We start from the raw sequence: 13,831 nt of genomic DNA, 5'->3' as shown, positions 1-13,831 counted from the left end.
GTGCTTGGCGAGTGTGTTAAATATGCCAATAAGCAAGCCAAGTACGGGGTAAAAGGAGGGCGGGGGGAGTAGAATAGATGGCTTTAGGGTATGACAAGCAAAGGCCTTGCTAAAAAAAACCTCTGTGTGGCTGCAGTGATCACCTGGATCCTTCAGGGTCTGTCATTATAAAGACGCCTCAGTTCCTTTAAATGTTCTTTGTTTTTGATGTGTTCTTTTTTTTCTTTTTTTTTTCCAACTGCTGTAACAATTTTTTTTTCTTTTTCTTTTGCTTAACAAATAGGAGCATTGTAAAGATGTAAAAAAAAAAAAAAAGATCCTGCATTAAAAAAAGAAATGGCTGTACATATTGTATTAATTAAAACAATTAAGCTTATATTCGCTTCTGTAGTTTTTTCCCCCATTCACTAACAACAATAATAATAATATATATACATATATAGCTTTAAAAATACCTGGATTGAAATGAATCATTAGGTATAATCATGTAGAAGTTCTTAATGTATTTATAATCATGTTAATGTGACTTCATAGGCACATTATTATATATTGTAATGGACCTTTTTATAAAAGCCTCCAGAGTAATCATTATGAGTGGTTCTAAACCCCAAAAGGGACAGGGTTCAGTGGAGATGGTTACTGAAGGACACCTATTATTAAAATGCGTGTGCATGTATGGGTGTGTGTGTGTGTTTTTGTAAAGGGTTTTAACCAAGGGGAATTTAGAGACACAGCACACCTTTGCCAGACTGGGAAACTGGGACAGAGTGTTTGGCATTGAATTCGGTGTGTATGTGTGTGTATATGAAGACAGGACAGTGTATACAGAAGAAGAAGAAGCAGCATGGGGTTCGTGTCATATTCAGACATTGAGAAAGCAGCTGAGATGAAGAAATTTAATGTAATAGTAGCTAACGTACCAGGTCCCTGCCAACCCACTGCTAACATAACTACTGTAATTATCAAGAAGCGGCAGTAAGAGAAGGTGAACATAACAGGGATTTAAGATAAAACTTGCACTGTAACATTTTCACTGAAGTTACTTTCGGTTAAAATATTTGAATATTTATTGCTAAAATGTGAACAATAATAGATTTAATAACTGCTAAAAATCGTTAAGAAAAACAAAAGCTTGATGAACATGTTATCTCTACATAAAAAAATAAAAAATGATGGTAAGAATGTGGACTGGACAAGGACTGGCACTGAGCAAGAGATGGATAGAAACCAGGGTGCAGAACCAAAATGGCCTAGAAGTGGTGAAAGGAGACAAATGCCTGAAGGAAAAGAAAGACACAAACTGGCGCAATCCAGTCTAGGCTCCTACGGTTGCCCCCGGATACAGCAAGTGAGGAATAACAACCAGGAGCTGCAGCAGCCCAGTTACCATGGCGATGGGTTTCAGCTCAGAGAAAGAAGGAGAGAAGAAATGAAACGAGCAGGAAAATGAAGGAAAAAAAATAACAGAGAGACCAAAAAAGACGGACAGAAACGAGCCCCTGAAAATGAGAAATACAATGAGGCAGTGAACGATCCAGGAAAAGAATAAGAGGCAGAGAGCTTGGCAGATGAACACACACTGGCATTGAGAAACCTCAAAGCGGGCTCAAACAGAGGTGTGTGTGCTAGCAGCATGGGGGAGATTGACTTCACACATGGAGCCCCACGATCGTCCTGTAGACACAGAGACCTTCAGAGGAACCTGCAAACACAGCCATGCAGACATCCAGATCACATCAACAGAGCAGTGCTTCCTGATCACTGTTTACTGCAGCCTGCATTGATCTATCAGCATACACACACACACACACACACGCACACACAGACACGCACACACACACAGACACCTCTGTAGTTAATGAGGCAATAAATTGTCGGATCATTGACTGATTAATGAAATGGTTGCTGCGAGCAATTATTTGTGTACATTAGCGTGTTAATGATCTCGATCAGCCAACACATTCCAAGACATTTAGTTGTAGAATTTAAAAATAGGAAAAAGTGCTGGACACTGCAAGTAAAAAGGGTTCGGAGCATGTGGAGGTTACAGTTTGCCCACTATTGCCAATTAAATAGGAACAATTTAACCAGCTTTTGATCAAATACAGAAATCTTTGCACAGAAGGACTTCAGCATCCATTCACACCACACGTGCACTTGTGTGGTGATGCAGTCACTGGATTTGTCTTAGTGGTAGTATTAACTCTAAGACGTAACATGTGTTGTATGCTACGATGTACCTAGGGTGATCCAGATCGACATGTTTCCAGTTATGTCTAGTTGATTTTTAATATCCACAAATGCTGTTTAAAGCTCTATCATGCAAAGAAGAAGCCATATGTGAACATCATCCAGAAATGCCGCCATCTTCTCTGGGCCAAAGCTCATTTAAAATGGACTGCGGAAAAGTGGAAACTGTTCTGTGGTCAGACAAATCGAAATTTGAAATTCTTTTTGGAAACCATGGACACTGCGTCATCTAAACTAAAGAGGACTAAAGAGGAGAGGGACCATCTGGCTTTTTTTTTAAAATCAGTGCTCAGTTCAAAGTCTGCATCTCTGATGGTATGGAGTGCATTAGTGCCTATGGAATGGGTAGCTTGCACATCTGGAAAGGCATCAATATTGAAACATATATACAGGCTTTAGAGCAACATCTGCTTCGATCCAGATTCCACCCCATCTTTACTTCTGAGAGACTCTGCCTCGCTAAGATACTCTTTTTATACTCAATCATGTTACTGACCTGTTCCCAATTAACCTAATTAGTTGAAAATGTACCCCCCCCCCTTTTTTTTTTGGTAACGCTTACTTTTCCAGCCTTTTGTTGCCCCGTCCCAACTTTTTTGAGACGTGTTGCGGCCATCAATTCAAAATGACCTTATTTTTTCCTTAAAATGGTACATCTCCTCAGTTTAAACATGTGATATGTTTTATATGTTCTATTGTGAATAACATATGGGTTTAAGAGATTTGCAAATCATTGCATTCTGTTTTTATTTACATTTTACACAGCGTCCCAACTTTTTTTTTTTTTGGAATTGAGGTTGCATCATTTGTCATTTGTATGTGCTAATCATAGAAACATTAAAAATAGGTTTTTGTGTAGGTTTCAAAATACAGAAAATCCTCTGCATGGGGACATCGTTTATACTGACCAGTCATGCAGCTCTGTTTGATTTTAAAGCAGGCCCTTTGACCAGAGCTAGCTCTCTGTATAGAACTTTCTTTACAGCCTTAAAGAAATATACAAAGGCACCTTCTGTGTGTAAACAGTTCAGGGACAGTGCAAAAGTGTTTTTTAAACGACTCCATCAGGGAGGAAAAGGAGAGAAATTGACGCGTCACTTCCATGTGTCTTGTTACTGGATGTGAAGATTTTACATAACTGGTAATACTAATGATTTATGTGTTTATGGCAAGGTCTCACAAACACACAGGAGAAAATATAACAGCGGGTTAATGCTATAACTGATTCATTCTTCATGATTTATTGCAGACCATCAGTGTGATTTCTGAAGAATGCCTAGCATTAGCCATCACCTATAAGAAGGTTAACATTACTCTTATCAGCTGACGGGACATACTAATCTCATGCCCCACTACAAAATAGATTTTAGTATTTGCAGAATACAAAAGACTGTATTTTATTATTTATTTTTTTGTAGCGGCAACATTTAAATCGTGGTTATTTTGCATTATGTTTGCAGTTTTCATGCACGTTCGATTGTAATGGCATCCCTTGCTTACTCACCGTAAGACTGACTCCGAGACAACTGATATGCTGAAGGGACTCCATTGTTTTCTTCACCAACACTGTTTCAAAGTACAGACACATTCTTATGAACATAAATGGCTCCAGTAAGTCTCGCTAGGTCCAAATGATCTGAATGATCAGTAAGGAGTGTGTTTTGTGTTAACCTGCAAAGTCTTCCATCTGTGAGTCCTCCACCTCAAAGAGTAGTTCATCATGGATCTGAGCCACCAGCCTGAGCACATATAATCACACAGCAAATATTAATTGTACCCTTCAATTCAAATGCCTTGTGCTGCAGAAAGGTTTTAAACAGAAAAATATCTATTCCAAAATTCTTATATCTTAAAGGGGACTTGTATCTTTTTTTTTAAATCACATGCTACTTAGTGCACCTTCAAAATGACTGAATGTACCACAATTACAGATAAAAAACAAAACAAAAAAACAACAACAACTAATAAAAACATACTTTCAGTCTAAGTCAGATATCCAGTAAGTGGTTCGGAACCACTGTCTGCATCACCATTGGAACCATAGGTATTATTAGATCAGTGGGCAAAGTGCATTCCTAAGAGAACCTCTCTGTGAGTCACTGCTAAGATTTTTACTCTATCTTGACATGGAGTCTGAGGGTGCTGAAAAAAAAAAAATAAAATAAACAGATCCAATGAAGTGTCAAAGAGAGGGATGTGTCAGAGGTAGAGAAAAGAAAGACATCCTAATGGGGAAAAGATGTAACGGAGAGCTGGACATAAAGATACAGAATGAAATGTAAAAGGCCACGTAACACACACACAGGCTGGACTGAGGAGTAAACCCTCTGGTAAAGCATATAAAGAAAGATAAATGAGAGACTGATGTTAGAGATGGGACTGTAAGGTCAGTTAAATGGAAGGGTGAGCAAAAGGGCAGATATAAAGAAGGACTGTTGGAGTGGATGCATGGATGGACGTACCTGGCAGTGAGAGCGGTGGAAGACGCCACGAGTGAGCAGATGTGTATCATGGCCATTTTACAGAGGTCTGCAGCGGAACCTGATTATCACACACACACACGATTCTTGTAAATATTTACCTTTTGATGAAATTAAGTTAATTATCTAAAAAATGGATCAAAAAGCATTATTTTCATTATATTACAGATACCATACGTGGTATTTATTCTAGCAAAAAAAAAAAATCAGTTTTAAAAAGAAAATACAGATTTGATTCCAGTTGATCAGTATAATAGACAAATTCCCTATAAGCTAATACATGCATACACTGCCTTTCTCAGAGATGATGTAAAGGTGCGGATGAGTAGACAAACCATGTCTTCATGGACCTTTGTGCACACAAGCATTATTATTATGCTGGAACATGTTTGCGCCCTTTAGTTCCAATGAAGGGGAACCGTAATGCTACAGAATACAAAGACACTCTATACAATTGTAAGTTTCCAACTTTAAAGGGATAGATTACTTTCTTTTATAGGGAAGAAGATGTGGCTATGTTACTAATGTAGTCAGAGAAGTGCCCCAGTTTCAACCTGACTGCATATAGACATGGCAAAACCTTTTTACTAGTGTCGAAAACCTGGATGAAACGATTTTCGATAGACTTTCTCTCACGCCTGTCTCGTCCTAACAGCTTTACCATTGACTGCAGAGTGTAACGGTTGTAAATCTTTGTTACATATTCACGTTAAATGTCTATTAACTGAGTTTCCTTGAGATTAAGCTGAGAAATGCTGGAGGGTTCATTTATTATGACATGAGGATCAATTCAGACAGGACCAACACTTCATAGCTCTTCACATTTTTTTAAAAATGCATCCCTGTGGTTTATGAGAGCCACATGCACAATGCCACACTACCTTGCACTACAAAGTTGACGGCTTGTCTTTCTGCCTGGTTCCGGATGCCCCAGTCCGTTGAATGGACATGAGTGAGGGAACGGCGCCGACCCATTATGGACTTTACGTAACCTGTGTGCACACATAACACACACACACACACACGCATTTACACTGACGCAGTCGTACATAACTTTTGTCTCACGGGTTTGTCTTTTGCAAACACAGTCAGATCCATGCAAACACATCAGTGCTGTGTATCCCCCCTCACGGTGCATTCCAACAGGACAAAGGCCTGGCTTTAGTGTTAAAGCCTCCTCTAAAATGAGTCACTTGGACAAATCTCTTTCCCAGAAGCACAGTGACGCCTGGGAGCTACAGGTCACAATGGGACACTGACACTGTGTAAGGAATGCACCTAGCTTACATGTATGTGTGTGTGTGTGTGTGTGTGTGTGTAAGATGACAACAATAGACAGATGAGCAATAATGACATACACACAGGAATGTGTGTTTGTTTTGGTGAGAGCTTTGCTCTATTGATGTACTGTATGTGTGAAAGCTGTCACAGATGACCTGTTTTGATGGTACAGTGTATTCTTTTTAAATACTGTGTGGTGTGTGAATCATTTCACATTCCAAAGTTTGATGTTTTAAACTCTCAAACAATGCAGTTTGTAAACAGACAGGCTTTAGCTGTCGTCCTGCTTTGTTTTCTCTCAACGTGCCATATCAAGCAGTGTATGATGAGCTTGTGAGTCGTACTGACACACAGAGAGGAGCAGGACTTACACATCATCAGTTTCAATTCTGTAATACCATCACTTCAGAATAAAAGTGAAGGGATTGTGTCTGATGGGGGTATTTCTAAATGACATGAAAGGATACTGTTTTGGCGTTGTCGAGTATGGAATGGAACGAGGCCCAAGCCCTCGATTTAAGTCTTAAGTCATTGCAATTAATAAATGATGCTCAATGATTTTCCTGTGCATTTTATAATGCCTCAGATATCATCATAAGCGAGGGAGAAGGTCACTGGCATGCAGGCAGACGGGGCATTCCACGTGCCAAGTAGCCAGATGCTTTGGAATAAAGCCACTCCGCAGTGTCCTGACTTTAGATTAGGTTTCAGCAGGCTGGCAGGACTGACTGCCATCCAAGATCTGGTGACCATCCCCTGACCTTTAACCCTATGCACCTGGATCATAACACCAGGAGACCATGTAACCCTCTGCATTTCAAAGATAGCAACGTCATTAACACATTCTAATGGAATGCGAGATGCCTATTCAGTGACTCCTAGGCTTTCACAGGACTCAAACAGTTGTTTCTGACAGATAGATAGATCAGTGCTCATCGACTGGCATCGATTCTTCATGTCTTTGGAATTGTATTGGAGGGATGAAGCACCGTTCTTCCAAAAGATATTCGTCAGTCGGTGTTTTGATGATATTGGAGAGCGCCGTCTGAAACCATTGCTCTGAAAACTACTGGTCAATTGTGCTGCGATCTGGTGACCGTGAAGGCCACAGTACATGATTCATGCATCTATGACAATTTTCATCCTCATCAAACCGTTCGGTGGGGCCGGGCTACTCCAACCAGGGGGAGACATGTTTCATCAAACAAACTTGGCTTCAGCAGCCAGATGAAAACAAGATGTGAAGAAAATCTTCTAGAAACAGCTGGTCTTTAGTTGGGGCTCATCAGAATAATTTAACTGATGGCAGCTGTATGATAATTACTTTTGAACATGAAATTATCACCACGTCCCTGACTATAAAAGGGAATGCAACCAGGTTATTGTTTATTTTTTTCCCTAAAATGTTTCTGATTTTCCACTTAATCTTTATATGCTGTAATTTCACACCGAGGGTGCAAAAAGTTCTGACATGATTTATCTTGGTTTCCTTTTTTTCATAAAAAAGGAAAGGGGTGTGTAGACTTTTTATAACCAGTCTATTCATCATCGTTATTTCTAGTACTCGCATATTGTATTAATGCTGTCCCGTATTCCTGTACAGCTCTCTACTTTTCCATGAAGTCTGTAATTGAACAGCACATCAATTAAAACCAAAATCCTTTGACTTGGTGAACTTCCCTCCCTACCTTCAAGAAACCCCTGAAGACTCAGCTCTTCCCAGAACACTTGAATATCAATGCAAGCACACCCTCAGCACTTCTTTTAGTGTAAATGAGTGCATATTTTTATATCTAGGTGTGTAACCTGTGCCAGTGATTGACAGTCTGCGGTCCTTACGGTTCTGTGTATAACTTTAAGCTGTGTTCGCATCTGCTGTGAGAGTTGAGGATACTGATTTATGCACAGTCTCTTCTGCATTGCTATACGCTTAGCTGTGCTGGCATTTTAGTGAACATATCGAGTGGCCACGTTCAGAAGGTATTAAATATCTGCGGTTTGCCTTCATCCTCCCATGCACATTTTTCTCTCCACTCTACATCCTCCAGCTGCACTCTTCAGCAAACCTACCAGTCACAGGGCATACCGTCTACCCTGCCCTGGTACTCGTATGCAATTATATAGTAACACAATGTCACACAGACACGCACCGTACTTGTGGCAGTGCTGTACGGTGCACTGGATAAAGGCCTGCACCTCTTTGTACTTCTGAAGGAAACTGTCCTGAAAACGACTGGCCTCTTCAGCACTCACACCCAGTATACCAGACAGACGCTCCTTTCCTACAGAGGAAACACACACAAAGATCGAGACAGAAACAACAACTACTAAATGAAACGCAGTTAAAGTAAAGTGTTTTGGATGAGAAGGAGAGAATAAAGCAAACACAGGTGTTATTCTTTTTTTATTATCATTACGGTTATTATTTTCAAGAACCATGACTAATGTACAAGACAGCTTTTTCCTCACAAAAGGTCATTACAGAATGACTCACGTCGTGCATAGTTAATAACTTACAGGTACCATCTGTATATAAAACCCTACAGTTCTTTTATGAGTTGGAAATGAACGTCACACATGCTCATATAAGCAACTGATGAGTAACACATCCAACTTACCTGTGTGTGTGAGAAAGTTGTTTTTTTTTTTTTAAAGCAGTGTGTTAAACATCATTACATCACAGCCCTATTGAATTCTCGAATCTGATTGGTCAGAAAGGGTCTGATGAATTTTTTTTTTTTATAACAGCAGCTTGCGCATTAGTGCTGACTGTCATTCAAATTATAATATTATATCATTCATTGTAATACTTTTATCATTTCTGTAGTAACAAACTCTCCACACAAGCAGATTTAACATTAAGGAGTCTCCACTGTCAGCACGTTCTCAGTGGTTTCTCAATAACACTTGTTTCACAGATGTTCCACAAAATTAGACGTATCTATAAATGGATAAAAAGTACTATGTCCACTCTGCTTAGCATTGGGCTGAATCACATTGACGTTCATTGACTATTTTCCTATAACAGCACACAGTTTTATTCCTTACATGACAAATATTAGCTTTATAAATTAAACATACTCCTCCATTTGTAAAGCTACATGTTGCAAGAAGATGGTGTTTGTTCATGTCACGTTTTCTACCATGAGCCCCTGTACACTGTTTACATCAGTCAGCCCTAACAATAGATACATGTGCATTTCCTTGTTTACGCACATTTCCTCCTCAGATTATATTGCATATAAATTTGAATAAGACTTCATTCACTCTCTCTTCATCACAGGAACACTAGTCTATACCCGTACAAGTTTACCAAGATGTGGGAAAACTGTAAATATTGATACTGGATTGTGAGAATGGTGTGAGAGTGAGAATTTTGGTCTCTTTGTGTTGCTATGGCTACAACCACTACTCCAGCTAGTACGCTGGAGTATCTTTGTGGCAAATTACAGCGCTTTTATTTCTATTCCCACCTCACAGTTCAGGGCATAAAGCAGCTGTGCTCTGTCACCACATTGTGGCATATCAGAGGGGCTCCACTGTTTCACAGCCTGCAGGTCTACAGACGCAGGATTGGGATTTTAACCCCAAGTGATCTAAAGCTCATTTCCCCTTCTGTGCTCAGCATTAGTGTGGAGAAATGAGATGGGATGAAAGGGAGACAGCCTCTGAGATGAGAAGCGCATGAGGAAAAAAAAAAATCCCTTTAAGTAGCTCAGATTTGTGTGCATTGAAGATTAATGCATTTACTAATGTATACTAATAATCTGATCATTCAATGTAATAGGCTGTTTTCATGATCATCATATTCAAGTCTTCATGTAAACCGTATACTGCTGTACAACATATTACACCGGATCACAGATGTTATCGGATTTCAAAATCTATGATAAAGATTTTTGGCTAGTCCATGTGTCATATGTTTAGAAAGACGTGATTACTGATTACTGAAGATAATCCATTTTTTCACTGATGCATTGATACCTAGGGACCTGTAAGCGTTCAAATGAATTCAAGTCAGTGTGTGTGTGTGTGTGTGTGTGTGTTACAGGAACACGCTTGCCACACTCTCCTCTGAGACACCCTTTCACCTGATTATTCATACCTCTCCTCCAAATCACCTTTCATCTCTCATGAACACTGAATGGTTCTTTATCTTCCGACCTGTGTGAGTGTGTGTGAGTGTGTGTGTGTGTGTGTGTGTGTGTGTGTGTGTGTGTGCATGAGCTCATTCCTCCCCATCATATAAATGAGCATGTGTCTTGTATGGCTTCCTTTTAGATGTCTGTTACCATGGATATGGTCTAAGTCTCTGAAAGACTATGTACTCTTGGGGTTTTTTTTTTCTCTTCATGACACCTTCTATTTCCTCCAGGATCTTATCATACATGTTGCACTGACTTTTACACACGTCTCATTCTTTCATGTTGTGCTTGGTTCATATAGGAAGCGCAACAGTGAAGAATGCATTTGGAGGTCAGAATGGAGGACAAAGTACCACTGTTGGGCCCTTGAGCAAGGCCCTTAACCCTCTCTGCTCCAGGGGTGCCGCATCATGGCTGACCTGTGCTCTGACCCCAACTTCTGATCCCAAGCTGGGATATGCAAAGAAAATAATTTCACTGTGCTGTAATGTATATGTGACAAATAAAGGCTTCTTCTTCTTCTTCTGAGTGTCACATGTTCACTGATATAAGCTCAAAATCAATAACAGAGTCAACCTAGATAACCGCGATAAACAAAGCTCTCTCTCACTCACACACACTTTTTGCCTTCTGGATAAAAGTTGCAGGATCCACGTTCTGTAGTGTTCTCAATTTAGAATAGCAAAAGTCTTACTCTTAGTGCAATTAAACGTACCGTAGTCTCTCAAAACAGTCCTCAGGGTCCCCCAGATGGTCTACATTTATTCTTTAAATGTATTGTGTTGCATTTTTGTTCTTTTGTGAGTTGGCAGTACTTTTTGGGTCATTGTTTTGCTGCATGATGAACCTCCTCCCAATTAGATTGGATGCATTTCTCTGTAAACGTCTGAATTCATTCTGCTGTTACCATCACGAGTTACATCATCAATAAAGATTAGTGAGCTTGTTACAGAAGCAGCCATTCAAGCTCAAGCTATGACACTACCTCCACCATGCTTGACTGATGAGCTTGTATGTTTTGGATCATGAGTAAGACCATTCTTTCTCCACACTTTGGCCCTTCCATCACTTTGGTAGAGGTTAATCTTTTTTCCAGAACTTGTATGGCTCATCTCTGTATTTCTTTACAAATTCCAATCTGGCTTTCTGATTCTTATTGCTGATGAGTGGTTTGCATCTTGTGGTATGGCCTCAGTATTTCTGCACTTGAAGTCTTCTGCAAATGGTGGATTGTGATACCTTCATCCCTGCCCTTTGGAAGCTGTTGGTCATGTCACTGACTGTTGTTTTTGGGTTTTCCTTCACAGCTCTCACAATGTTTCTGTCATCAACTGCTGTTGTTGTTTTCCTTGGCTGACCTGGTCCATATCTGGTTGTTAGTACACCAGTGGTTTCTTTCTTTTCCAGCACATACAAATTGTTGTATTGGCTATGCCCAATGCTTGTACATTGGTTCGGATAGATTTTCCCACTCTTTTCTCAGCTTTAAAATGGCTTGCTTTTTTCCCATAGACAGCTCTATGGTCTTCATGTTGTTGGTTTTTTAATTATGGTTAAAAATGCTTTTACAACACATGCAGTCTTCACAGGTGAAACCTAGAGCTCAAACCAAGAGCAGACTTTCAGAGCTATTCATTCTTTAAACAATAAATCTATCAGGGCACACATGGGCAGCAAGTAACACCTATCACATGTTCCAATATTTTTGATAACTTGTGTGGGTTTAAACAAATGGTTCTAAGTTGTTAACACTTCTTGATGTAAATATGAGAAAAATTAAATTCTGATCTATTGTCTCATATTCATCTTTTGGTCTCAAACCCAAATGTCTTGCTGTTCCAATAATCTCAGAGGGGACTGGATATACAATCAAAACAATACAGACCCAGCAAACTAAACTTATAAAGGTCAAACCAAGTACTTTATACATCTGAATTAAAACCCGATAGAGCTCACATTCCACAGCCCTATATGAGAAAAAGGATCTTCCACTGACTGAGCTGGAAGTGATCCTAGGGATTAGCCTCATCTAAGATGAATGCTCTGAATTGGCTATAAAGCTTCACAGCTTCGGCAAGACACGCCAGAGTCAGCCCATTAAAGTTTTAAATGTCAAGAGCAAGACTTTATGGTCAACGTGAAACTTAATTGTAAGTCACTATCAATCGAGAATGACTGCAGTAATATATTCTAAAAATGTTTCCACCATAAAGGCTCTGCATTCTGAATGACGCTGATATAGCAAATCCAATAATCAATAATCTAAAAGCTTTGACCTCTTTAACTGATTCTCTGCCGTGATGCTTCAGTAGCTCACACTGCTTATTATTCCTACTTTTGTTTTTCTTTAAAGAAGAGATTTAGGCTCCCAAATAATGCAACAGATAGTTGAGGTAGTAATATATTGCACAGGAACGGCCCGATCTCGTCGTATCCACAGCTTCAGTAAGTTAACATTTTCTAACAGCTCTGTGTACACAATTTGTTGACATGGTTCAATATGCCGAAACCTATGAAAAAGGGTCGGTGCTGAGTGTAATTAGAGTGTTATTTTAGTTTTACATAGTGATTTATCAGCACATCTGAAGAAAAAGTTAACATTCCTTATGGTTTAGTTGGGTTTCCATTTCCACCATGACAGTGTCTGTATAAAACTACTATGTGCCAGCTAGCTCAATCTCATTCTTATCGTCGTTCAAGTACCAGGGGCTCCAGCCGGATCTGATAATGAGCCACCAGTGCGACAGCCTGTCTCAGCCTGTTTATCTTAGTATGACACTGGAGACTGTTAAACAGTTTCTGAGTTATTTTAGTACCCCACTACTTCTTATTAAAAATGACTGTGATTCACTATAAAAAAAAAAAAAATGTAACATAGGCTTAGTAATAGGCGCAGTTTCACATCAGTTTTTCATTTCTCTTGGGATTCCTGGGTGTTTCAGTGTAATTCAAACACTGCAGGTGTCCATATATTTCGGTTGCATTTCAACAATGTTTCGAGACCTCAATAAGACCTGCCTGACCTAGCCACACTCCAAAATCTAGTGGAAAGCCTTCACTGAAGAGTGGAGGCCTTGATATCAGCAAAAAGGGGGGTGGATCTGGAATAAATAAATCTGGAATGGGATGTTCAACAAGCACATACGAGTGTTGTGGTCACGTGTCCGCAGCCTTTCGGCCATATAGTGTAGCTCTGAGTTTTTTCTGACTCTGAATCCGGTGACTGTGAGAATATGGGTGTGTGTGAGATCTCACCAGCTCCATAGACCACCGAATAGACAACGCGTTTGGCGTGCTCTCTGTCCTCTGCGCTTACACTGTCCTCACTTACACCCTTCCTATGGGGAGAGATAGAGAGTTATATAAGAAGGTGCTAGACAGCAGTGTCAGTGGTGAGGGCACATCCACGGAGTGACAGCGAGGCTGAATATGTCGTGGCAAAATCAGCAGCAAGTGGCTAATGTCTGGTCAACTTTCAGACTAAATTATGTCAGATTCAAAGGGTCACACTGTGAACAACACACACACACACACTCTTGTTATGCACATAGCGCTATGTTTTTATACAAAGATTTTCTTCAGTCTCAATGAGTTCATTACGCTAAGTACGCTAAGATTTTGCTAAGTCTGAAATGATGTCTGTCTCAGCAATATATCCTCCAGATGTCCTCATTA

At 39.8% G+C, this 13,831-nt stretch overlaps 1 protein-coding gene across 1 annotated transcript in view; it reads right to left on the bottom strand.

Moving 5' to 3' along the window:
• Positions 1-697: 697 nt before the first annotated feature.
• poln (polymerase (DNA directed) nu) overlaps positions 698-13,831 on the bottom strand; it is a 54,132-nt gene continuing 40,998 nt past the window's right edge. The window contains exons 21-27 of the mRNA XM_053630131.1: positions 13,412-13,494; positions 8,162-8,293; positions 5,612-5,722; positions 4,713-4,791; positions 3,922-3,989; positions 3,755-3,816; positions 698-1,702 (exon numbers count right to left, since the gene is read on the bottom strand). Coding sequence (XP_053486106.1) covers positions 1,607-1,702; positions 3,755-3,816; positions 3,922-3,989; positions 4,713-4,791; positions 5,612-5,722; positions 8,162-8,293; positions 13,412-13,494 — 631 coding nt within the window. The 3' untranslated portion in view covers positions 698-1,606. The remainder of the gene's footprint in view (positions 1,703-3,754; positions 3,817-3,921; positions 3,990-4,712; positions 4,792-5,611; positions 5,723-8,161; positions 8,294-13,411; positions 13,495-13,831) is intronic.

This window comes from Ictalurus furcatus, chromosome 7, assembly GCF_023375685.1.
Source record: "Ictalurus furcatus strain D&B chromosome 7, Billie_1.0, whole genome shotgun sequence".
NCBI classification, from domain to species: Eukaryota; Metazoa; Chordata; class Actinopteri; order Siluriformes; family Ictaluridae; genus Ictalurus; species Ictalurus furcatus.
The sequence above is the reverse complement of the archived record's forward strand: the minus strand, read 5'-3'. Positions and strand labels throughout refer to the sequence as shown.